The sequence below is a fragment of the Pempheris klunzingeri genome, chromosome 13 (assembly GCF_042242105.1).
Source record: "Pempheris klunzingeri isolate RE-2024b chromosome 13, fPemKlu1.hap1, whole genome shotgun sequence".
In the NCBI taxonomy this organism is placed as follows: Eukaryota; Metazoa; Chordata; class Actinopteri; order Acropomatiformes; family Pempheridae; genus Pempheris; species Pempheris klunzingeri.
Window position 1 is genome coordinate 6,250,001 of NC_092024.1, and position 26,906 is coordinate 6,276,906.

Sequence of the window (26,906 nt, forward strand, 5' to 3'; positions counted from 1 at the left end):
TCTGGTTGTGCTCTGATAAATTAAACTGCAAGGCTCTCAAATGTCTTGCAACTTTGAGAGAGGGGTGGGACTAACCTCTCATCCAGGAAATATTGTTTGTTTAGATTCTAGTTTGATAACTGCACGGCGGAATAATCCAAGCCGTCAGGACAGGATGGTGCTCGTCAGACTGGTGGCAGGTTAACCACAGAAAAATGTTTGATATAATGGTGTACCATGAACAGCTTTGTGCACTGCTGCTGGCCTGACTGCCAAGTCCCTACCTGTGGGACTGAACATCATCCTCAGCTCTGATTGGCTGCTGGTGGTTATAGGGCTGGTACTGTGGGTGGAGCTTTGGGAGTATCCTGGTTGACTGTCTACACTGGACACTCTGGACAGACCGGTACGCAATGTGGCGGTCTGAGGGGGAGGAAAAAGGGTTGAGATAAGAAAATCGGGACAAATGAAACACAGTCCTGTCAGCATGATCCTGTACTATCCGTTTTTTATGGTTCTATTACCTTTGAGGGCTTGAACTGTAGTGGGAATTTTGCCTCAAAGCTTTTCAAGGTTTCTTCTCTGCCAACAGAGTTTCTATGCTCTGTGTTGTCGTCGCTCTTGTTGCTGTTGATAGTATAGTCAGCATACGAGCCTGCAGACAGCAAAGAAGGTGTAAACACTTGCTCTGCCTGCAACATACAATGAATTCGATACACACACGTGCAATGTTTGACTATAGACATAGATAAGTTGCATTAGTAGAAGCTGCAGAGCTGTTAGTTACCTGTGCTTGTGGCTGATGAAGAGCCGTTTCTGTTGGCTGAAGACTGGTGAGGGAGCTTGAGTGGTTCTTCAGAGCCTGGGAAATACTGGCAGATCCAAACAATACACCTGCTCATTACAGTTTGACCTGATTCATAAAGCCTCGTCACAAGGGAAAATGTAGAAAAGGTGGTATTAACAAATTGTTAGCCCATTAATGGAACAGTTCAACTTTTTATGAAATGGTTGGTGCCAAATGAGAATATCGATTCGACTCCTATGCCCGTGTATTAAGTACTGTACTCCTTTCAAAGGCTTCCTGACCTGTTCACTAGACCTTTGTGTCAATAAAAAAAGCCCTGCAGGACTCGAGGAGGACACTAATGGAGGGTTTAGTGACAACTGGCAAATTTCCAACTGGACAGGCCTTGCACTTATCTGACAGTGGCCAAGTCCCTCACATCTCACGGTGGCCTCAGCTCTGCAGCATTCACAGTAATGCTGGCACTGTTGGGGTGAAGAGAGAGCTTCGGTGGAAGGCAAAGCTCCTGATTTACGGGTCAATTTACGTTCTAACCCACACCTATGGTGATGAGCTTTGAGTCGTGACTGAAAAAACAAGATCACGGATACAAGCAGCCAAAATGAGTTTCCTCAGCAGGGTGTCTGGGTTCGTCCACAGTGAATTAATGTGATGAGTGCTTGATGTCTCGGGTCTTCATTCAGTTCAGTCCTTAAAACAGACTTGAATTAATGACATCTCATGAACTCTGAGTCGGCTGCGCTGGTCAAAAACTTTAGTCCTGGTTCGGTTTGTTAGGCTTATTCAAGACAGGCCTGTCACAATGAGTCCTGCCTCCGGTCCAAGATTCAAAAATACACCTACCAACACCCACTAAAGCTAGCTGAACTGTTAGATTTCATTTATTTACTGTATATAAACAGAAATGTAAAAATGGTGACTTGGTGTTGATGGAGGAGTTACAGTACTGCGACTATACCCTCATGAGATGGCTCATGGTGTTCTTGACCTCTTCCATGGACGGCCTCTGGCTAGGTTCTTTGTCCCAGCAGCGGGTCATCAGACTCTCTATAGGTTCTGGAAGGTCTTTGATCAGAGGAGGACGTGTGCCTGCATCACAGTAAACACTCAGTCAGTCAGGTGCTTGGAGTGTCGAGGTGATAAGCTTTGCTCAGGAGAAAACTGATTCCTCCATTACTGCACTTGTGTAGCACCTCTCTAGTCTTTTCGACCACTCGAGGTGCTTTAACACTACATTCACACACCATTCATACACTGATGGTCACTCATGGTGGAAGAGCGGGGCATTAAACTGTGGATCTTCTGATTGGTGGAGGACTTTACTTCTGAGCCACCACATTCTCTTACTGAGAGTCAACAGTCAGTCAGCAGCACTGTGAGGCTTTCAGCCCATTCTTTTTATTTAGTGGATTATGGTTGATTCCAAACACGCAAAACCAAGAGAGCTGCTGTCAGCATCTAAGCTCACACAACATGATTGGATGCTACCGGCCCTGAGAAGGAAGAAAAAGTAAACTTGTGTGATTGAACTGAGCGTTGGTGAACCGGTCTACTCCATGTAGATATAACACAAATGATATCAATACGGTGTCACCAAAACATTACTCACACAGACCCACAGGGGTACCCGTTGGATGTGTAGTATTCACAGGTGTTTTGGCTCTGGTTCGGTCCATCCAGTAGTAATTGTGATTGTCGGGGTTTATGAGCTAACAGCAGCAAAATCTAAACAAAGAGCTCAAAGTGGTTTGGAGTTGCAGAGGGCGAGTTGTTTACAGAGTACACCACCATCGATGCAGCAGAACCACAGGTAGTGGGCTTTTTCATTCCACACAGTCTTTCTCCTGCCCACAATGCAACTCAACCATCAACAGTTTGTTACGACTGAAACCTTGAACTTCAAGCTGAGATGAGCAGTCGGCTACAGAGCTCTGGTGAGCCGACGTCGACTCAAGTGACATCATTTGAGAACACTTGTCACTCTTCGGGTTTCACATTTTTTACATTTGCAATAGTATTCCCCAACACACCTTGATGTGTCAGTATCAGTAGAATTCCTTTCATTTTCAGTAGGATCAGCAGCATTAGCAGCCATTTCACATCACAGTCATTTGATTCAGCGTTATCATCAGCAGCCATCACAGTTCTAGTTGGTACAGGATTTCGCTCACCTCTATGGACTGCCCACATTATGCAAAATGCTGAGCCACCGATCTCATCAAAAGGTTTCTTGCGTGTGATGACCTCCCACAGGATGATACCCCAACTGAACACGTCACACTTTTCGCTGTAGTTACTGCCTGAGGAATATACAACAAAGTTAGATCTATTGTAATCAGGACTTCAATCATCCACAATCAGCCAAAATGTGGGTAAGAATATAGCTCAGCTGGTAATGCTGTCCAGCTATGAACTAACTGGGGGGGATACTCAATCACATCCTACAGGACCCATTTGGATACACTGCAGTTGCAGTGTGTACAACAGCATTAAGCATGTATCCAACTGAACCTGCTACAAAGAATAGGTCAAGTTGAAACTGACCATGGTGTAGTGACTGGGCAGTATCTTGTAAGCTGAACACTGATCACATAGTTAGAAGCAGCTGACCCACACATATACACTTCAACACATCAAAATATATATATTAATTATTAATTTCATGTTTTTGCAGGTAACCTCTACTTTATTCTATTCTATTCATGACTGATGTTGTATTACATTGGATGTGGTTTTGTTTACATTTATATCTGTTCTTGCTGTTTACAGATTTATTTTATGTATTATGAATTGGATACCAGAGAAATGACATTATCTTTTACTTTTACTAATGAATGCACTTACTTAGAATGTGATTCATCAAGAAGACCTTTTAGCTAGTGAGGATTCATCACAGCTGCTAAATCTGAAATATTCACTAGCTACTTAATATCAATCCCCAACTGTGTTCCATGACAAAACGTGAACGTGAACATGAACCATGAAGTGATAGTGTTTAGTGGTAGTGAAGTAGTGTTCGTGGCTCACCTTCAAACACTTCTGGAGCCATCCAGGCTGCACTGCCTTTATTGTTGGTCATGTAGGTCTGAATATCACAAGCTGTGCCAAAGTCACATATCTTCAGCACAGTACCACGAGCCACAAGGAGCAGACTGGAACAACACAGTGAAGGTGAACGTGGAGATTAGAAATGAAAGAAAATATGTTGGACACTGCAGATATGATATTAGACCTCAGAAAAATACATTTGCAAATGAAAAGGTGGGAAATTTTGACCCCTTTGCGGGTATTCATTCATTAAGTATGGGATGAAAAGGAATGTTGGCCTCCTCTGGAGACTATATGAATATATATGAATGTGTTTACTAAATTTCATGGCAATCCATCCCACAGTTGTTGAGAAATTTCAATCTGGACTGACAGAGGACTGACCAACACCACCATCCCCACAGCCATGCCACTAGCATCGCGCAAAATGACCAACCCACACAGTAAAACAAAAAACTGCCCTGTAATGAACAAATCACATGCAAATCCCTTCCAAAGATCTGTTTGGCCACAAAGCTCTTACTTTGGTGGTTTGAGGTCCCGGTGAATTAAGGCCTTTGGCTTCATAGCATGCAGATAGGCAACTCCTTGAGCACACTGCAGACACCAGCTCATGGCATGGGATGCTGTGTATTGGGCCTGCGGATCTGCACTGTGCAGGACTTTGAATAAGTGACAAACAAAAAGAGAAGCAAAGGATGAGACAGCACTGTATGATCACACACACGAGGCACTGTTCTTTTACTGCAAATCTCAAACCACTCAGGTGGTTTTGCTCTGCATGTTTCAGCAAATGTGTTTATATTGTTCCTGATACACAGCAAACATCTGAACATGATGTAACAAAGTAATAAAATCAAATAAAAATAAATGACCATAGTTATAGTGTGATGTTAAGAGTAATTCATTTGAAAATAATGACTAGCTAGCTTGGCGATGATGCCCATACAACATGAATCGTTTTTGCAAGAGATAATATGACTTACGGTTGTATAAAGAGCCACATTCTGCATACTCCATAACCAGGCAGACCTGAGAACATAAAGTGTGTTATCTTAGCAGTGAAAGTATGACAGAGACCTGTATCGTCCTCTAAACCTAGCAACATTTACGGTCAGCCGCTGTGATCTCTGGCTTCCTACCTTGCTGTTCAGTGACTTCCTTCATTACACACACCGTAGGAGGAGGGCACACATAACAAACATGCCATTAGCACCACAGTGCTGAGCGTTGTGAACTTACTGGATTGTTACAGGAGCCATACAGCTTAACAATGTTGGGGTGATTCACCCGGGAGAGCTGGCGGAGCTGCGCACAAACAAAAACATAGATATTACAGCAAATATATTAATTCATACATTAGTGTCTGTCTGTATTACACTGGAGCATATTATGTATATGTCTGCATATACTGAACAAGTTTAGAGCGTGCAACCACCACGCCTCACTGCTGGGATGGTACTAGGCAGGTGATTACTGAGCGGTACTTGGTTTTCATCCCGACATGATGCTTAGAACTGAGGCCCAACAGTTCAACTCACATTTCATCAGACCAGTAAATCTTCTTTCTCACAGCCTGACTCTGGTTTCCTTTTTGCAGATTCCTGCTCTGAGGAGAGGCTCCGCATGGCCACCCTGGGTTGGCAGTTCAGTCACCACATCCTCCTGTCCACATGTGGAAGTGTGCTTGAGCAAGACACTGTACCCCAAATGTCTCCCAACGGCCAGTGCAGTCTGTGGTAGCTTGCTGCTAACGGTGTGTGTGAGTGGGTGAATGAGCTCTAAAACCTTGTTAGCACTCTGGATAAAAGCGCTAGAGAAATACAGTCATTCACCATTTGTGGAAGTTTCTCCCATCTCCACATCACATCTCGTAAGCATAGCCAGACTGACCACCTGTTTTACCAAGGCCGCTCTCCACTGACTGCTCAGTACGGTTGGGCGGCCTGCTCCAGGGAGTCCAAACTAACATTTAAGAACTATGGCAACTGTTGGAGCCTTCCCAGATCTGTGGCTTGACACATTCCTGCGTTCGGTCTCTGCAGGCAGTTCCTTCTACCTCACGTAGACAAATGTGTGCTGTTCCAAATCATGTCTCAATTTAATTTACCACACCAGGTCTCAATTCCAGGTGTAGAAACACAGATGATCGGGAGAAATCAGAGATCAAGGCGATATTCCAGAATTTACTTCTTAATACATTTGCAAAAATCTGAATGCACTGTAAGCTCCAGCTTTCAAACAGCACAGGATTCATGACCTAGGAGTTGGCAATATAGATAAAATCCTTTAATAAGTAACTTGTAATATCAATACAGAGTATATCGAAATATGGTTATGTTCCTAGAAGATCTACTGAGAAATGACTAAATAACTAGACAGGAATGTCACGTTTTGGTTCATTGATCTTGGTAAATATTCGCTGGATTAGTTACTTCATCACATTGATGCAAATGTAATGTAAGAATCCCTTCCTGTCATTTATCAGTGCTTCTCATTGATGTCTAAAATTGCTCACTGCACCAGGAGATATTAAAAGGAAGGTTACCTCAATTTAAAAAAGGTACCATGGCACGAGCACAAGTGTCAGCTGCACAATGACAGCAGCCTGCACCAAACGAGGAAGCACTAAACAGTGAACAATGAAATATCTGTATGCAGAAACTTACAGTTAAAGAAAGCTGCCGCTGAATGGCTAGGCGGCTTCATGATCTCCTCTAAGTCTTGTTTTATTATTGGTAATGGATGTCAGCTGTCTTGGCAACGCTAATATTGAATAATTAAAAGAAAAAATGATTCCCAGCCTTAGTACGAACAAACTATTAAAAAGTCATATTTATTGTTATTCCAGGAATAAACAGCCGCTATTAAATGGCTCCACCTGAAACCCAGCAGGCTTGTTCTTTAAGTCAAAGGCAAGTGGACTAATGCTCCAACTAATTCCAGAACTTCTCAAGACGTTAAGACAAGCACAGCTCTCTCCAGTAAAAGTGGCAGGATAATGTTAGAAGAGTGGGCTCCTTTGAGGGGGTTCCACGTGTCTGGAGGAGAACGTGAGCTTCACGCTGCACAGACAACAAGAAAAGGTGTTCACATTACCTCGACAAGGAAAGCGTTCCTTTCATTCTCACTCTCGATGGTCTTGATTGCTACATCCTTTCCTTTCCATATGGCCTTGAAGACAACTCCGAACGTCCCTCTGCCGACAGCCTTAAGAGAAACATGACGACAGCATACTGTAATCCTCAGAAGAGGGCGTAACAATTAAGACATTTACTCTCATTACTCATATTTTTCTCTACTTTTTCTTTTGTGAGTACTTTTTATCTCAAGTATTGTACTTTGTTACTTCTCACATCTGTTACAGAGTAAAAGCAGAAGTCAGATGAAAACCCCTTTGAGAAAGGAATTTGGGCTAAATATATTAAGAATAATTCAAACTCTGCGCCACAACCTTACAGCTGTAGTTCAGACAAACATAGACTTCTCGTTATTCTGCAACACCCCTGCCCATTATTCCTGACTGCTTTCTGCTGTAGTGATTAAGCCTGGAGCCATGCAATAAGACCCTACCCCTCCATCTCCTGGATCACCACTGCAGAGGAGGACTACGTCATCTCCTAATAAGATATAATATTATTCCTGTCTAATCTGAACTCCGTGCCAGCTCTCAGGGAGTTGTTTCACGGGTCAGTGACGAATAAGGGTTGGTAAGATGAGCGATTTAAGAATCTTTTAAAAACTAGTTATAAAGGCATGCATCAGGATAGTTCAAATATATTTGTATTTATGTTGGTTTCATGCAAATTTGACAAGATGTTTACACCATTTGTTACAAAAATTAAGACTGAATGCACCTGAAAATGTCAAGTGGTACCAGTTTTTCTAAAAGTATAACACACAGCTGCAACAGCAGAATACAACTCCCTTACTTGAGGCTGGGGGCGAATGTGAGATGTAAGATTTTACCAGACACAGGTGTACAGTATGTGGTCATGGTCTTGTTATCATCTTCTAACGGTTATGACTATTGTTGGGTTTTATTTTACAGTTCACCAACCCTTTCTACTTCAGCATATTTATTACTATTATCACTTTGATTTTTATTACTTTGAGAATAATTTCAGGCAGAGAAAGGGGAGGGAGGAGGGAGACGGGGTGAACACAGGAGGGCTTTGACAGCTGGCAGATATAAAGAAGAAAAACACTGTCACCTCTGGCCTTGTCCTCTGAAAAAATAAGGGCGACCTCATCGTGGGTTATGCTTAAGATGAGCATGATTGAATCTTAGCATGGGGTTAAAACAAAAAGGTGGCTTCAGACCTGTTTAACGTACCACCTGCCAAGCATGCTAAGTGTCCCAAATCAGGCACATGCACACAGAGGTGCGTAACCAACAGGTGCGTGCTGGGTCTAGTGAAAAACGCTAAATGCTGATATATTCATGGTGGATCCTCCATTTGCTTCGGATCTTCTACCTGTACTGACGTGTTGATCGCGTCATAACGGTGACTGACAGCACTCACTCAGCCCTAAAGCGGTGGGATGAGGAAGGCTGAGTGGACTTGGTTATCTTGTGCATTGAGACTAAATGAGCAGAGAACCCAGAGCAACAATCAGATGCCTAGAAACGTGGCACAAACGCATGCAGCCGTCTTTTTTGTTCTCGTGTGTGCCCGTGGAGCAGTGGCTGCTGTATCTACCGTCCACACATCTCTGCCTCGCTCAAGCATTATTCTGCTGTTAAAGCAGCAGCTATTTAATCCACATAGCACCCGCCATAGCGTCCATAGCTAATTTATTGTAGTTTTGAGTTCTGTCCTCTTTTCTAGTGAATTCAGTGTTTAGAAAAAAAATGTATTGTCGGTTTAGAGGCGATGGCTCGTTGATGCAGTCCACGGCTGTGTCATCCGACATGTTGCTGCACTTTATTTTGGAGCCCAAAGATGGTGTTTAATCTAACAGTATCATCACCCCCCCCCCCTCCCTCAGAGGACATGTCAGCTCACCAGCTTTTTACTTGTATCTACATGTCCCTTTAAAACAGGAAACTCTACTTTAACTAGAGCACAACTTCTTTAAAGCAGCAATACTTCAAGCTGTGCTCTCTCCAGTTGGGACACAGAGCACACACTGGGGGGGGGGTGGGGGGGGGGTGAGATGAGGGGTGGTCTAGCACTCATTGTCACCCCAGGAAGGTTAATGTGGCCACGGACACGGGGGGGGGCTTTTAAATGCTCCAACTTTTCTTGCCTTTAACCATAAACTGTATCTTCACACCCTCGGCACTTGAGTAGCCATGAGAGGAGAAGAGGGAGCCCTCCTCACAACTGGGGCCTTGCTCTGACTGTTAGAATGCCCTAAGAATGTTCTTTTGGGAGTGGGGTAATGTCTCGTGGTTTGTGTGAGCCGCTCACCAGGGGAGGGGACACCGACAGGCAGCCTGTCCGTGTTTACCTCAGCCTGCTCCACGGACACAAAGAATACGTGGCTACATTTTAACCGCAACTACCGGGACGCTTCCCTCGAACAATACAAAGCTACCGTTGATGTCCTCTGCGGAGCTGTCGTCGGTGAGTAAGTTTACCGCTTCAACTTGGATGTCTTCGTACTGGATGTCTTCGAACAGACAGCCGGCTGGAGTCTCCACCATCTCGGCAGAGCGGCCGCACTCGTCGACGAAGCCGACGCTGCTGGAGGTCAAACCCGAAGCTTCTGTTGGTTATCACCGGGGAAGAAATGTCACGCTTCGGTGTTTGTTGGCTTCCTCCAATCTGCCGTTTTCATCTGTTGCTGTGAATCCAGGAAGTAGGCACCAGCAGCTCGCGCTGCTTTATGACACATCTGTGGGCGCTCGCGAACGTCGCGCTGCACGAAGAAGAAGGAAGAGAAACACGGCGGAGGAGCATGTCTGACACGGGAACGCGTCATTAGGCTGGTGGAAGGCTACCGAGCACGTTTCACCTCTAGCCTGGGACCTGCGGTATGAACGTCCAGTTTCATACTGAGGTACTTGGCTTTGCCACACAGGCGCTCTGCTGAGTTGCGGTCTTGAACGCAGCTTTGTTTTCTTTCTGCGTGCGCGGGAGTGTCCACAGGGGGCGACAGAGAGCTCCACTGCCCACATACACTGTACAGTACACCACGCCTTTCATTCTTCTTCCACTCTTTAAAGAAGAGTTAAGTACCATCATTTCCCCTTACAAGCGGGAGAAGCCAGTTTATGTTTGGTGTCACTATCTATAATAACCTTTGAACACACTGTAGTGTACTTCAGGTGGTCTGAGAGAACACAGGACTTCTGCTCTCCCTCCTGGCTGTCCGGCTGTGGAATATCCAGCCTGTGATGGGAGACTCTGACCAATCACAGGTCCTCTCAGAGACGGGGCGTTCCTATTGGCTGCTCTACAATTGCAAACACTTCCCCTCAGATGCCATGAAAACCTGATTCAGTGGAGGAAAGTGCTGCATACTGATGGAACTGCTGCTCTACAGTAAAACTGCATAGGGATGATAGAGAAGGGATGGCAGAAGCATTTTCCTGTGGTCATCTGGTTTGGAATCTTTCGTTAATCTTATTATTCTTTGGAGTTGTTTTGCCTCTTCCAGATTTCCGCCTACCCCGGCTTTAACTGGCAGAACGTTCAGTGACGGCTCGAGCTTGACATTGTGGCTTTAATTGTTGCCCACAGCACAACCTTTGGAACAGACAGCACCAGCATTATATGTTTTATTTACAGGACACCAAATAATCCAATATCCAGATAACTCACACTGTTGAGAAAGACAGATTTGTGCCTGTTTGGAAATATTCAGTCCTCAGAAAGACGAGTGGCACAGAACCATTTGTACATCTGCCACTGGCTTAGAATGACTTAAAGCCTCACTCCTAATACTCTTATACACAGCTGAATACTCGTACCAACTGATAATACTGATCCTTGGTTAGAGGAGTGCAGTTTTAATTGTCTGTTTATAAGGAATGCAGTCCACCCCTTAAAAACACTGAAATGAAAACTGAAAAAAATGTGACTATTGTAGGATATATTTGTGCAGATCTTTACAAATTGTTTAAACAGGATTAAGTGTCAAAGTGTAGAGCAGATGGAGTAGTGTGTAACAGTCAGCAACAATGTCTAAAGACAGGAAACTGTCAGACCTTTAATATTGACAGTTACTCAATAATCCATCTTTCAAAGTACGTAACAAATATACTTTGACAATCATTCATCATTCAGAGGATGAACAGACATTTTTCTTTCACAATTGCTATTAACAATTCCAGTGAAACTCATGAGTGATTAAACCAGACTTGTGCAAAACTCACTCTATCTCAGAATATGTATGTATTTTATAAAGAACATTAAAACACTGAACATTGGTCAAAGCAGACTGAGTGAGAACAGTGTTCTGCCTCAGGTCAATGCATTTAGATACATATGTGATGTTACAGATACAAATACCCTATACAGGTACAGCTTCAACACAAACAGCAAATACAGAGAACAAAAATGGAAGTCAACCATTCATTCTTCACACTCTAGACTCCAAAACATGGTAGTTTGTTGCAGCCACACTTAGACACACACACACACACACACACACACACACAGATAAAATGTAGTAGTGCAAGTTCAGCGTACACAGGAAAACTTGGGTGTGGTCTCTGTCTCATCAACTGAACTTTGTAAAATACATTGAATCACTGTCTGTCAAAGAGTGAGTGAGGTTAGAACATGTCAGCAGGAGTCAGGATGTGGTCAGCCTGGCTTAGCAAAAAGAACAATAGCCCCTTTTCCACCGCATCAACCTTTCTCATTTACCCGGGATTTTGAAAAACCTCGGCGCGTTTCCACCGAAATTACCCAGGGAAAAAACCTTCCCTCAACCCCAAACTTTCCCCGAAGATGTATGTAGTAGGGGGGGTAGGACTTTTCAGATTACCTGGAAGAAAGCTCACTTCGTTTGTGTTTCGATCATTTGGAAAATGGAGCAAAAGAAGAGAAGCTACGAGAAGTGGACGGGCGACGAGGTCCAGGCTCTTTTGAGCGTCTTTGCCGAGGAAGAAATTAAGCGGGACGAGCGAGTCTGTGGAAGAATAGCCGACAAGCTGGCGGAGCTAAATGTAGGGCACACGCTGAAACAAATTTGTGAAAAGTTGAAGAAACGTAAGCAAGATTCTAAGAAGCTGAAGGACTCAGGAGCCGCCGTTCTAATAAGTGGTATGACCAGCTCGACGCCATACTGAGCCACAGACCTGCATATTCTGCCACTCCCCCATACGTCATCAGCCTGATTTGAATAAATGTTCTGGAACTTTGAGGTGCGGTGGAAACACAAACCACACAGATTACCAGGAATTCTTTTACCAGGTAAATAAATTCCTGGTAATAAAAGTTCCTGGAAATGTTGGTGGAAAATAGGCTAATTTGTGATTTTATAAATAGTTGGGCTGGAACCTTTCCTTGGCAAACAAACAAATAGTCAAATGCTGTAACTGCGTGCAGTCTTATCATCAGAGACAACCAACTAAAGACACGATATAACCTGCTTATTGGTGAGCTTTAGAGGTATTTGTAGGTGGACTTTTCATTACCTTTGAACAGAATCAGACTAGCTGTTTCCAGCTCATCTAAGGGACCTCTTGGCAGTAGTAGCATTTGTATTTGCCAAATGTATAGATTTATTGTATATTTAAGGAGAAAATACATTACACACGTCTCCATACGTACACTCATACAGTACATAACTCGCCTAAAAGATCTACATGTGCTGTACATGCAGACAGAAAAAGACTTCCACACAGTGTACTTAGACTACAGTGTACTTACAACTATGGCAAAGGGGACAAAACTTCTACTGAAACTTTCTCCATCTAAATCTCTTCTCTTTGTTGGAGAATGCTGAACTGTTTCTTCAATTGGTGAGTTTCAGAGGTGTCAGTTTGGTTTTTTTTTTAAAACACTTTGAATAGAGCTGGGCTAGCTGCTGTCTGAACTATTCCTCTGAGTCCTCACCATATGAAAGCAGCATACTTCCTCCAAATAGCAAGACTGATGGGATCTCATGACAAAGGCTTAAAAGAAGACTTTTAGCAACCAACAGTCTTCTCAGCAGTAGCCCTCCATAGTACAAGGTCGCACAATAAAGGGCCAAATGAGTACAGAAATGATTGCACTGTTTTACATATACATAGATGTATGAACTCTCTATACAACCTTGACCCATCCATTTTCTATACTGCTTATCCGTCAGGGTCGCGGGGAGAGTTGGAGCCTATCCCAGCTGACTTCGGGCGAGAGGCGGGGTACACCCTGAACTGGTCGCCAGCCAATCGCAGGGCCACATACAGACATACAGACAGACAACCACTCTCACACTCACACCTACGGGCAATTTAGAGTCACCAATTAACCTAATGTGCATGTCTTTGGATTGTGGGAGGAAGCCGGAGTACCCGGAGAGAACCCACGCTAGCATGGGGAGAACATGCAAACTCCACACAGAAACACCCCGAGTTCAAACCGGGATTTGAACCTGCTGTGAGGCAACAGTGCTAACCACAGCACCACCATGCTGCCCCAACCTTGACCCATGAAGCAGAATACCTCCATTGAGCCTTTACAGTCTCAGGGAAGTGCTGATGTGCATGAAGTGTCCTCTCACTGGTCAAGTTTTGTCAGCGGTCTCTCCCGGCTGCTGTCAAACAAGTTATGTCTCCGCTGTTTCCTACGGTTCATTTTGGACAGATCCTTATCAAACACCTCTCCAGACCGCAGAGCAGACACCAGGTCGTCGAACTCTCCGCCCTCCTCTTCATTTGTTTTGGCACTCCTCGCCTTCTGCTCCCTGTCTCTCTTCAGCTGGAGAAGAAGAGTGAGAGATCGTATGGCAAGGGTTCAATATACATCTTTACTGTACATTTGTCCGTGAAAGAGCTGATCAGACCATGTCAGTGTATGGAAACTGCTTAAGTGGGTAGGCAATGTAATTTTCTAATGAATGTACACAAGGTGTAGAATACTTATCTGACCACTATCCTAACCTGTGCCTCCACGAGTGCCCGTCTCTCCTCTTCCTCCTTGCGTCTGGCAGTGTTCTCGTTGTCCTGTTTGGCCTCTGAGAAAGCTGCGAGGAAAGCGTCGAAGATACCAAAGAACTCCTCCGGCTGCTTGGACAGGTCTTCTCCAAAGTGTTTCAGTGCCTTTCCGAACTTCAACAAGAGACATGTCGGTGAAAGTGGTCATTTGGTCATTTGCTTCACTCTCGTCTCTTTGAACAGCACACTGAAGTTCCAGTGGTTGTTTGTCATGCACAAGGATAAACCACAGAAAGATTTGGTCTGCTCTACATACTGGAGGTAATGTGAAGGCCAACATGAATATTAATGGACAACCCTTCCACAAAACATTAGCTTTTTGAGGAATACATCTATTTTCCAAGAGTGAGGGATGATAGATAGAAACGTCACATATGTGTGTTAATTCCACCACTGGAGTCAGAACATGGTTAGCTTAGCTTAGCATAAATAGTGGAAACAGTGGAAACCTGTGTAATGATGCTACACGTGTTTGCAGGCAGAAACAGTCATCTGTTGGCCACTCACCGCCGCTTTGGCCTCGCTGAGCGACTCCTCTACATCAGAGAAGCTGAAGGAGGCCACCGTGATGAACTGACTGACCACAGGGACAAAGTTATCGGCAGAGCCCCGAGAGGACTGGGTCCGCTGGTACTGCAGCTCCTGGACACGAACAAACACATGTCGGATAGGCAGACGACTGAAGTACACATGCACACACTGATTTCACATATGGGGATATTTCCTATACATGTATTTTGTGCTTTTCTTTACAAAGGATTTACAGGTGGTTGGATGATTAAGCATACTGAATAGATTATAAGGCACTCTAATGAGCTCACTCACAGCCTCAACGCTCTTTAGGCCAGATCTCAGATTACCAATGTCCTTCTCCAGCTCTGTCATACTGCAGACATGGTGACACAGGCAGAGAGATACAAGGTAGTGAGGGATGTGACGGCTGCATTACATTACAACACAATACATTCAACATCTCTTTTTAGGGCATTCATGGTGTTAGGTGGAGTTTAAAGTGGAACTGGTTCTTCAGCTTCTTGTAGTGTTTTCACTACATGAGGTTGCCAGATGTGCTACCACCCCAGTGTTTCTGTATGCTGTGCAGTACTTGTATACTTCATTAAAAAGGGTAGATGGTTAAGTATTCTACCTCACATTTTTATATGACTAATCTTGGCTCAATAACAATACAAACAAAATTTCAATAGACTTGATCTTGCAAGTACAATTCCAATAGCCTCTGCCCCAAAGTGTGTGTGTCTGTCCATTCTTACTTGACTTTAGCAGCTTCTGGCACATGGTGTAGCTCTTCACTGAAAGCTGCCACTTTAGGATACTTTCTCTCCAGTATGGTGATCATGTAGTGGAGCAGAGTGACGTTTCTGCAAACACAGCATGCACGGTCAACCATTTATCACTTGACAGGGGCTTTTAAACAAAAAGGCTAAAGAATGGCAGAATGGCCTTTTTTTCATAGCAGACCTTTTGAGTGGTCGTAGTTGGAAAAGCGCAGGTGTTACTAATAACGTAATAAGTGTCCCAATAAGTCATGGCATTGTGACATGGCCCGGCATGACACCAGGACTCTGAAACTGAATTCTTGAAAACTTGAATATTATTTCCACCTGTGCTTTTCCTACAGTCGCCTGTCAGAATCTCTGCTATGAGATAGACCTGTGGTGTGCATAGCCTCGTTGTGAATTGTACTTGTCAATGCTTGACTTGGTGTCTGCTATCTTGTTGAGACTGGACACTTTAAATCCATAGGCATTTCCGCGCTGTCCTTTATTCATATAGTTCCCGAAGGCCAGAACCACCTCTAGGAGCTGAAGCAGCGCCCCGCTCTGGACCACCTCCCTGGATGCAAGACTCAGGGCTGAAACCACAGAGATAAGGAGGAAATATCACATACGGTCACAGACGGCACTCACATCGATATTGTAATAACTAACGTGATATGGAAGCCAGAAGAGAGAGAGTGAGTCATCAATCTCAGTGGCATGTAGCCCTCCTCTCAGAAAGGAACAAGCCAAGTTAACCGTTGAAAAATACCTTTGATTTTAGGTTGGACGTCAGCCATTCTTTCAGCAAACTTCTTCTTGAAGTAGAGAGCATTCAGTCTCTGTTGATAGTGGTTGATGCTGGGTGAGGGCAAAAAACAGACCTCTGAGAGAGAAGGGGTGAATGCCTGAAAGTTACAGGAATGGTCGGACATAGCCCCCTATCCAGTGTAAGAAGGGTGTGGTGGGAGAGGGGGTTCCCTGAGCAGTTTCACCATCTGACAAGCACCTCTGATGAATCATACTGCAGGCTTAATAATCCTCTTTGTAGTGCTACCTGGTGCCGACCACTAGCCTGGGCCACACAGCTACCACAGCTTGGCAGGTCAGAGGTCACCACGCTCTACAGGATCTCTAATCTACGATCTTTGTCTTTCATAGATGAACTGCCATGTCGACAGACATCCAGGCCGTGTGGTCAGACGTTGAATGTGTATGTGGTGTTTTCTATTGAACGTGTACCTGCTCATGTCATACAGGAAGCGATCTGCTTTGGCCATGCGCTCCAGCTCATGCTTGTGTTCTTCCAACAGCTCGATGTCACTCTTCTCAGGAACAAACTTCAGAAGCTTCCCACAGATACACACACACACACACCAACTGTCAGCATCTCAATAATATGACACATAAATATACAACATGAATATATATTGTGATGTAGCACGTGAGTACGAAAGGGAACAACTGGACTCTGCTACTGTATTTCTCACAGTACTATGTTAAGATGTGTGTCTTCAGATTGTGTTTCTTGTACGTGTGTGTCATTGGCACCTGCTCCAGCATGTCTTTAGGTAAGTCTTCCTGTTCATCCATGGTCAGGATGGCATGGCGGATGTCCTCATTGCTCAGCTTCAGCCTGTAGCACAGAAATTTAGATTACTAAATTAAAATCAAATAAAATAGTTTTTTTTAATTCAAAGGAATTTCCAGTACAATGCATTTTTATTACTATGAAAGATGTAGTTTATATCCTGCAAATATACAATATACCAATGTAGTAAATGTACAAATCAAACACTTCTCTTAACGTTACGCTGACACACAAACAAATGATTAAAACCCAGTGTGGGATGTGAAATTCTTCAGCCATTCTTTCTTATTTTGGGTCATGTAGCTACAGTGGACATGTCTGTTACAGAAATGTCTGTACGCCTTGACTCTTATTTTAAAGACATCTTATTTCCAGTTCTAGTCTTTCGGCTTACATCAACTTTATCACAGGAGAAAATAACTCATTTTCAACCTTTCACATTCCACTGACAAAAATGGTGCTTCGGATGGTTTAGGGGAGAACATCTGGACCGCTCAAAACACCTGCCGTCCATTTTGGAGTTTTGGAGTGAAACTTTTATATGATTCTTCAATGCAATCAGTCCCACATGAAGAGATGCAGGCCACTCTTGAACAGACCTCACCAGATTTCTACTTTAATGTACTGTATATATCATAAATCAAGCAGGCCTGTGGGTGTGAAAACTTGATAAGAGATCATGTGAATACAACAATTTCCATCGCTGACATCCGTCACCGGTTTTTTCAATAAGTGGTAATCCTCACACACACACACTGACCGTGACAGCAGAATGTTACAGTTCTGTGCTCTGCGACCGTCGATTACTGACAGCTCCCTGACTCTCTTAGCAAAAGTCTGGTCATCCTCAGCATCCTTCTGTTAATACATAAAAACAGAACAACACAACAATCTAACTGAACTTTTAATTAACAGAATCTGTGAGTGATCGGATAGATCTGAGCCAATGACACGCAGAACTGATGAACAGAAAACAAAATAAAATGATAGTTTAACCCTTGTATGGTGTTCGGGTCTGTGGGACCTGTTTTCAAGAGAAAAAAGATACGATTAATTATTTTTTCAAACTCAGACTCGTTGGCCTTGGCTCATATTGATGAGTTTGAGTTTGAAAAAATGATTAATCGTATAATTACTCTTTTGATAAAGAACATGAAAACGGATTAAATCGGGTCCACAAACCCGAACACCCTACAAGTGATATGTTCTGTATCTGTACAGCTCCTTTCTAGTCAGTTCGACCACTCAAAGCACTTTTCCATCACATCCTCATTCACCCATTCACACATCATTCATTCAGGAGGAGTCTAAGCAGGAGACTGTTCTTTCACACACATTCAGCTATGCTTCAGCTGGGGATCAGTGTCCTGGCCAAGGACACTTTGACATGTTGACTTAGAGGACTACTATGTGTAGTGTCAGTGAGTAACATGTTACTTGTGGCTTCTGGTAAGCTGAGAAGGTCCTCTGGAACTCTTCTAGATCCAGAACTTTAAACACCTTGAGATCATCGATCTCTTTCCATATGGTTCCTTCTGTCTTGTTCTGCAACAAAGAACAATGCAACAAAATCTTAATTCAAGGACTAATAACTATATTTTACAGAGACTTCACTTGTATCTCATAGCTGTTAACTCTCCAAGAAGATCGTCAGCTGTCGTCTCACATTCGCTGATTAAAGCCTCAGTCTGGTGTTGGTCTATAATACTCTCAACAAATCCAATGTAAAGACTAACACCAACAATGTGTTAGTCCATCTCTATACTTTCTGACTTCCCTCAGAGGCTCCCCAAGCCTATTGACACTTACTGAAGACACAGGTCTTTAAAAAGGGCTGTCAAATATCTGATTTTCACTACAAAAAAACAGCTGGTCAGTGTTACTTTCACAAAATGTTACTCAAACATAAGGAAATAGTGCATGTTGTTGGGGACCATTTTCTAGTCACTAGTTAGTAGATACATTCATTAGCGGTTCTGGTCTGCATGTGGGATCTGTTGACACAAATATATAACTCCAGACATGCTTCAACATATAACAGCTAGATCACTTTTATTACCCAAAAAGCGACAGTATATTAATTGTTTTAGTAAGCATCATTTTTGAAGTGTTCTTAAATGATGTAGTGTTGCCCTTTAGTATCAGCTCAGTGTGGTTCTGTAAAGATGACTGAACTTGACCATATTACTAATCACTATATAGATTTTCAGGATTATCTTGAAAGTGGCACAGTGGGTCAGACCAGGACATCAGTTCTAGTTATAGGTACACCTTGGCTAAAAAGGTATGATGGTTTATATTGTATAATGCTGAGTAAACAGTCATTTGTATGTGTGCAGGAGACAAATTTCCATTTTATGGAAATGACTGAATTACTAAGATACGTAACTGTGATACGGTTCATGACATCAGTGACTCAGATGGCTGACCCACACAGATCATCATTTGAACTAGCTCCATCCGGTCTTGCCACCAGCTTTGCTCATACACTATGGCAACTGGTCTCTTTGCCAGCACACAGCACTGTAGTACACCGCTGTAAAACTAGAGGCCTCAGTCATGTTTAAGTGAGGAACACTGTGAAGGTACTGCAGTGCTAACAACTGTCATAGCAGTAACAGCAGCAGTGATACTGACAACAGTAGCTGTAACAGCGGCAGTGATACTGACAACAGTAGCTGTAACGGCGGCAGTGATACTGACAACAGTAGCTGTAACGGCAGCAGTGATACTGACAACAGTAGCTGTAACGGCAGCAGTGATACTGACAACAGTAGCTGTAACGGCAGCAGTGATACTGACAACAGTAGCTGTAACAACAGCAGTGATACTGACAACAGTAGCTGTAACAGCGGCAGTGATACTGACAACAGTAGCTGTAACAGCGGCACAGTGCAGCACCAACACAACTGGAAGTAGGAAGTGTACCTCAGGAAGTTTGCTCCAGTTGAATGACTTCAGGGGGTTAGATGGCCGAGGAATATTCTTCTTCTGGACAGTTCCTAGAGGAGCTCCTGGTGGAGGAGGAGGAGGTGGGGCAAACGGAGCCATGCCAAAGGCTGGTGGGGCACCTGAAGGAGGAGGTGGTGGAGGAGGAGGAGGAGGAGGTGGTGGTGGAGGAGGAGGTGAGGTGATGGACGAGACAGGACCAGAAGGAAGTAGACCACTAGAAGTCACAGGAGGTCCTCCTGGAACACTGGAGCTCTAACAAGAGAGCAGAAGATCGTAACAGAGACGGATTCATTCTGAACAGAAACATGGGTGAGCAATGTGATGAAAACATGGAAATGAAACAATCATGTTGTGCAGGTGATCGTACAGAGAGGAGCTGCTGCAGTCGAGCAGACAGCTCTGCCACTTGGAGCTTCGCTTGCTTGAGGTCGTTGCTCTCTCGCTCCAGTTTGTCTTTCATCTTGTTGAGCATTGTCATCATCTCTTCTTTCTCCTTATTCTTGGCCTCACACTCCCTCTCTTTCTTTTCAAAACGCTGCTGCAAGTTCTGGTGCTCTGGACAGAAGAGAGGGTGAGACAGAAGCGAGTGACGTACAGGAGGGTGTCCACTTTACAAACTCAAGGTGAGTAACTCAAAGTAGCATTCTTGATGGCGGAGGTGCTTGGACAGATGATGAGAGGAGGAACGGAGCCAAAGACTACAAACAAGCATGAACAGTCATTTTCTGCATCGTGATATATTTACCATGTTTCAGTTCTGAGTTGTGCTGTGTGTGAGGACCCCAATGTACCCACTAGTTTAGTTATTATTATTATTATTTCGTTTTTCTAATTACATTGTGAAATCAGCCAAGCTCTTACTAAGCATTTATTCCCTATGTTCAAGTCAGCAAAATGTAAAACTGTAAAAGTGATTAACTGTACATGTACATGTAGTGTGTGTGTGTGTGTGTGTGTGTGTGTTAACCTTTTCTCATTTTATCAGCTTGTTCTTTCCATTCTTTGACCTCATTCTCCTTGACAAGCCTAGAGAAACACAAAATTCATTTAATTAATAACTTCAGTTAAATATATACATGTACATTTGTGTGTGTGTGTGTGTGTGTGTGTGTGTGTATAACACCAAAGAAATTCGATTGTTACAATATATACTCGTGAAACATACAGATAAGCTTGGTTCCTCTACTGGGAGTGTGATGGTTCTGTGCAGTATCTTAACTGTTCCCAGGACTGTGCTCTTCTGGACAGACCAGGCCTCAGATGTAGTACCTGGAGCTGCTCTCCCAGTTTGTGGGTCACAGTCCACAGTGCTACCAGCACCACTGTGGCTGTTCCTTGGGAATGCGTGGGGCTTCCAGCCCATACTCAGTCCAGATGTTCCTGTCCACTATGTCAGCCACTTGGTTATGGGGTCCCATATATGCTGTTCCTGCCTGCATTCTTACCCTTATCTTATCATATTCTTATTCTTATCTGATGACTGACAGGGTGTATGTGCTTATGGCTCAGACCTTGTTCTTCCCATTCAGCTGACTTTTCAGGACCTGCCTTACTCTCTGGAGGTATTTGGCTTTGCCTGACTTCCTTATGGCCCCCTTTTTGTCTGCGGGATCCCAAGGTACCTGTAGCTGTCCTTAACATCTGCAAAGCCCTCTGGTAGTTCTACCACCTTGGTTCTGATCATCTTCCTTCTCTTAGATACAATCCAACCACACTTGACCCCCAAATGACATTCCGATATCACTGCTGTGGGTCCTGGTGATGTGGATCAGTGAGTCGATGTCTCGCTCATTCCTGGCATGCAGCTTAATGTCATTCATGTAGTGGAGATGGTTGCTCTGCTTCAGAAATGGCATCCATAGTTGCTCTGTGAGATAATCTAGCTGAGGGGGTTCAGATCTGTGCAGAACAGCAGCGGGGATAGTGCATCACATTGGTATGCACTTGATGGTAACTTGTGCTATTGGCTTTGACTCCAGAGTTGTTTTCCACAGCCCCATTGAGTCCTAACATATATATCCTCTGAACAAGTGTTGGACCCTGCAGTCCACAGGCACTATCCTGAGGACAGTAACACTTACGTCTACTTTTTCGTCATATTCATTCAAAATTGCAAAACAAAGACTTTCTGTTAATGAAATGTTTACTTCATGAAGTTATTTGACTTGAGGTGAATGCTGTTAATTTATGATGAATTATTCTAATCATGACTTCTTCTTACAGAGCACTATGTATTTGGCTTCATCTGTCATCATTGCTAAAGACGTAGATTCTGAACTTACATGCGTATAACATTTTTAACATTGAAGTCCTCCAGTGGTGCAACATCAGGGTTTTCACCTTTGTCTGTCTGTAGAACCAGCTGCTGAATGATACGGTCCAACAGCACCCAGTACTGAAGAGTGGTGTTGTTCTGCTTATCTGCAGACAGATGACGAGGAGTCAGCAGAGGAAAAAGCTACGACTGGCATGGAGCATTTTATGGCTTTTCAAAAACAGTAAAGAAGTAATGGTAGGCAAACAGACAGGCAGTCTTACAAGGCATCATGAGACAGTGGTGCAGTGCAGACAGAAGGTGGGGGTACGCTTCAGTATGGCTCAGATTCTTCTTGATCAGATCAAACATCTTGCTGGCACTTTTAGTTTCTATATGGACCTGTATCAAAAGCTCAGGTTTATGGCACATTACACATCTGATTTGCATTTTCATTTTTTGACATCGTAAAGAAATGCCAAGAACAAGCTGGTACAAGTGTGCTGTATAATAAAGGAACAGTGTACTACACTAATGAAACTTGTGATGACAGTATGCAGCATGTGTTGACGTGTTTTTTGATTTCCAAGAATCCTCCTTAAAGCTGTGGTGAATGTAATAGAAAGAAAACAAACTTTAGTAATGAAGCCTTTGGACACAAGCGAGGTTTGTCTAAAAGACTTACAGCATCAAAGCGTTTGGACATCAGAAGCTCATCTTCATTCCTCAACATCTCAAAGAACTCAAGATGTCTGAAAACAGTAACACAATTAACAAATTAAGGCCATTTTAAATCAAATGATGCCAAAGTACATATATGATATACTGACCGTTAGTTCTATGATACAGTATCGATGATTCAAAACACTAGCACCTTTAGGTGCACCTGATATACCTGTCCAGGGTGGCGTTGTCATGGGAGTGTAGCTTGTCAATGACTGGCTGAATGCCCAACATCAAAAACTCATAGCGCAAATGGATACGGAACTCCAGACTGGTCTGAAAACACACACACACACACACACACACACACACATGATTTATTGACAATAATAAAAAATAGAAAATATAGACTAATCTTTTAAGAGGCCACTAAAAGAAGAAAAGTGAGTCACCAAATATGAAGCCTTAATGTATCATAATGCATCACAAAGCAGCTCCTAACAGACATGTGTCATCATAAAGTGATGGTCATTAAAACAAACAGACAGACAGTTCCTCACCTCTCCCGCTCCCTGGCTGAGCACAGCATTGATGAAGGACATAATGGCAGTCTTCAGATTAACTTCATCTCTGTAGCGACCTGTGGATCTGTCTAAGTCTGTCAGCAGGTTCTGCACACAAACAGGAAATACTCAGGTTATACCATCATAAATGGATGACTATCGTTGCTCTTCTTTTTGATGTTTATCAGAACCTACGAGGCCTCAAATCTAATGACGACAAGCACTTTCTTTCTCTCGAGGATGATTGCTAATGATTTTGACGACCCTCTGACCCACCTCAAGACAAATCTTACGTAACTCTACTAAGGCTCAGAGAAATAAAGTCATTAGTGTGTTGTTCGTAAATACGGACTGCCTAAAACTCCTACAACTGATGGCATAATACTATATTATTTTCATCATTATTATTATTATTATTATCATTAACACTTTCATTTACAGTCAAGACATCTGTTTCATCTCCACTTACATCATCCTGAATGAAGGACACACAAATGAACAGAACCAAAGCACACCTGAAAACGTGTTCTCTCCGAGGCAAATGTCTGGTAGTGCACCATAGCTTCTAGTACTTTCCTGTGGCCTCCTGGCACCAAACATACTGCGCCCAGGATTTCTAACACTGCTACCTAGGGAGAGAGAGAGAAGAATGGTCAGTCACATGGAGAGGGAGAACTTCATGACTGGGACACAGATTAAGACCTTAAAGAAAAGCGTGATAAGAACTCTCTGACTTGTTTAACTAGAGGCGTTAGAACATCCTCATCACCATCTCATCCTCAAATATTCCATCAGCCACGTTCTCGATGTCATCTGCCAGACATCTTTGTTTGCAGTCATCCTCTTGCTCCACCTTTACCTCTCTCTTTGTATAGGTTTTGTCTTGACGTATGCTGTCTGCGCTTTATAGTATTTCCATCAGACCCAGGTAATGATTCATTAGAAAACAAAACAAACGTTAGCATCTTATGTGCTGTTCGTGCTCTATCTGTGTACCTTGGTTTTGATGTTTTCCGTGGCAAGGCTTTGTGCGATGATGTTAATGCTCTCACAGTGACCCAGGACGTGAGCTCTGCCCTGAGAGTTGTTCATCAGAGCTTTGATGCAGCCAATCAGTGAGGTGTGGACCTGAGACTCAGTCGTCTCATAGTCCATTGACTTGAGGAAATTCAGGATACAAGACAGACCATCCAGCTCAATGAATCGTGTCACAAAGCTGAAGGAGACCAAACAGAACAGGTTAGGTGTATTCTTTAGGAAACCCAGGTTTGGGAAAGATCAACATTTTCCAAATAGCTCGTGTGTGGATTGTGTAACTGGATTGTACCTCATTGGCTGTGTCCTCAGTGCCGTCTTTAGACCATCTACAATCTTATGTCTTCCCTGCTCTTCCTCACCCTCCATTGCCAGCAGAGTCTTCCTCTGGGAGGAGAAGGGTTTAACCACATTGTACCACACAACTTTTTTCAAAATGGGTTATGTATCCATTCAGAGGCAATAATGTGGAGAGTTTGGCTTTTTGTAACTTAATCAGCTGATGTAAAGTTACAAAACACTGCTATTCAATTCAATTAAACATTATTATTATTATTACAATCTGCATATGTGTGCTTGTGAATAAAGTGGGATGGAACAGCAGAATTGAAAACAGACTTTAGAAGCTTACTCACAACAGCAATGGACCTGATCTGGTCAATGTAATACTCTGGCCAATTAGTCGCTCCTTTATTCTCCTCTGCTTCCTGAAATATACATATACACAGACACATCATATGTACACATGTCCACGTGCTGTAATCATAGATTATGGAAAACATGGACATCATGGGGATTTGTGATATCACCCACAGGTTTCTGAAGGGATTGTTGATTTGTGTTTTCTTATTGTTAAAAATCTCGAGCCAGAAAGTCCAGCTTTGATAGAAAAGGTAGGGAGCACTGGCCTCCTACTCTAAAGAGTGACTAGCAAACAGCAAACACAGACGATATACAGGAGGCTAAAATGTTTGCCAGTCATGCAAAAACACTCCTAGAACATTGAGCCTTAATGTTTAATTCACTGACCAATCATTTTAAAACTAACCAAAGTTTGGTGAATGTGTAAGTTAGATTGTTTGGTCATTTACATCTAAAGCTTATGAGCTGTTATTTACAAGCCAGGGCACTTTAGTCTGTTCCTTGGGAACAGGCTACGTTGGCTACTCAGTATCCTTCAAATACAAAATACTAGTCAGATTGTCAGTCAATTTCTAAAAGAAATTCAACACAATGGCTGCTGCTGTCTCAAAAGGATTTGACCCCCCTGCGACTATATGCTAGTTACATAAGTTATGTTATGTTATTTACATTATGCATGTGACATAAGTTAGGGCCAAGACATGTAAATATGGGTTCTAACAAGCTGCTTGAGGATCTATTCGGCCATGTTTAACATTCACTGATTCATATGACCACCAGAGGTCACTTACTTAAACATCATTTGTAATTTTAACTCCCTTCAACAAACTGAATTGATCAGTGTTGATATTTTACAGTGAAGCTCTGGCCTTCCTTCAAAACTACCTCATTATATCAAAATGGTGAAATACAGTTTTCTGAGCTACAAAACAGCATTAAGCACCTCCCTTTGTGTGACATTGTTAAACCAAGGAATCTGTTAAACAAAGGATCCTAGTTGACTTTCCGTTGGCATTGTTCCTGCGGTGCTGCCACCATGTTATGCAGCGCTAAGAGCCTGTGGTCATTTCATGTATTTCTGTGAGGTCAGACTGATTGAGTGCGATGCCATGAATGTCTTCTCGGGGAGGCTGTCCGAAGGTTTGTACGATGTAGTTCGTTTGAAGCATATTGAACCGTTTGGTGGTGGTAGCTCTTACCCAAGAAAAGAAAGAAAACCCCCAAAAGTTGGCTGTTGTTGTCATAGTTACTTACCATTTTTTTACCACAGTATATCTGCCATTTTTTCTCTGCAGTCAAAGCAAACATTGCAGCTCTGTGCTCCTCTGTAAGATCCAGTTCATCCTGGAATACAAGAAAGAGAGGATGGAAAGGTAGAACGAGGAGGAAAGCTGTTGAATGATTGTGAGTGTTTGAAGGTCCAGAATAGGACCACTGACTCTGGTCTCTTACTTACCACCAGCTCAGTGAACATTGAATCCAGGTCTTGAGGGGGGGGCATAGGCAGGGTCGGCTCCAGTACAGCCATAGTGTTGATGTTATCGTGGCAGTAGGTGATCTCTGGTTGGTCACTTTCTTTGAAGCAGCAGGAAAACAGAAAGGACAGGCCACCCCCCTGGGGCTGCTTCTCCTGGGATGCCATGGTAACGACAGGGACCGCACCAGAAGTACTCACTGAAGATGAAGGCAGAAAGTATCTGTCAGATGTGTTGTCGTTGAATCCCTCGCTCCGATGCAGTCTACAGTGGTGAGAGATCTGACTAAGTAAGATCAAGCAAACACTACATTTCCTTGACTTTTGAATGAAGCTGCTCAAAAATGTAAAACATTCAAGTTGAGGACAATGGTGAGACACCTGAAGAGGAAAATACAATACAAGAAGAATAAAATAAGATGAAGTATTAAATCTTGGAGAAAACATTTTCCAATAATGTGATATGTTTACAAAAGTCGCTTTGATAGACACATAATTCATAGAATTTCCCATTTCTAGCC

General features: G+C 43.2%; 2 protein-coding genes across 2 annotated transcripts in view; both read right to left on the reverse strand.

Moving 5' to 3' along the window:
• Positions 1–9,783, reverse strand: part of LOC139211827 (mitogen-activated protein kinase kinase kinase 7-like) — a 16,567-nt gene extending 6,784 nt beyond the window's left edge. Inside the window, exons 1-11 of the mRNA XM_070842240.1 lie at positions 9,423–9,783; positions 6,935–7,045; positions 5,078–5,143; positions 4,822–4,867; positions 4,359–4,497; positions 3,815–3,939; positions 2,959–3,087; positions 1,746–1,876; positions 767–851; positions 504–634; positions 264–402 (exon numbers count right to left, since the gene is read on the reverse strand). Coding sequence (XP_070698341.1) covers positions 264–402; positions 504–634; positions 767–851; positions 1,746–1,876; positions 2,959–3,087; positions 3,815–3,939; positions 4,359–4,497; positions 4,822–4,867; positions 5,078–5,143; positions 6,935–7,045; positions 9,423–9,488 — 1,168 coding nt within the window. The 5' untranslated portion in view covers positions 9,489–9,783. The remainder of the gene's footprint in view (positions 1–263; positions 403–503; positions 635–766; positions 852–1,745; positions 1,877–2,958; positions 3,088–3,814; positions 3,940–4,358; positions 4,498–4,821; positions 4,868–5,077; positions 5,144–6,934; positions 7,046–9,422) is intronic.
• Positions 9,784–13,197: 3,414 nt separating this feature from the next.
• LOC139212046 (disheveled-associated activator of morphogenesis 1-like) lies at positions 13,198–26,553 on the reverse strand. The gene is made up of 25 exons (XM_070842490.1): positions 26,368–26,553; positions 26,166–26,255; positions 24,905–24,976; positions 24,562–24,656; positions 24,231–24,450; positions 23,750–23,863; positions 23,232–23,342; positions 22,904–23,007; positions 22,694–22,760; positions 22,293–22,410; positions 22,037–22,175; positions 20,722–20,780; positions 20,122–20,309; positions 19,731–20,006; positions 18,240–18,347; positions 17,563–17,660; positions 16,763–16,847; positions 16,454–16,560; positions 15,984–16,072; positions 15,639–15,807; positions 15,206–15,313; positions 14,760–14,820; positions 14,442–14,576; positions 13,881–14,048; positions 13,198–13,698 (listed from the first exon to the last, which is right to left on the reverse strand). The coding sequence occupies exons 1-25, from the start codon at positions 26,551–26,553 to the stop codon at positions 13,498–13,500; spliced, it is 3,168 nt and encodes a 1,055-aa protein (XP_070698591.1). The 3' UTR covers positions 13,198–13,497.
• Positions 26,554–26,906: the final 353 nt, after the last annotated feature.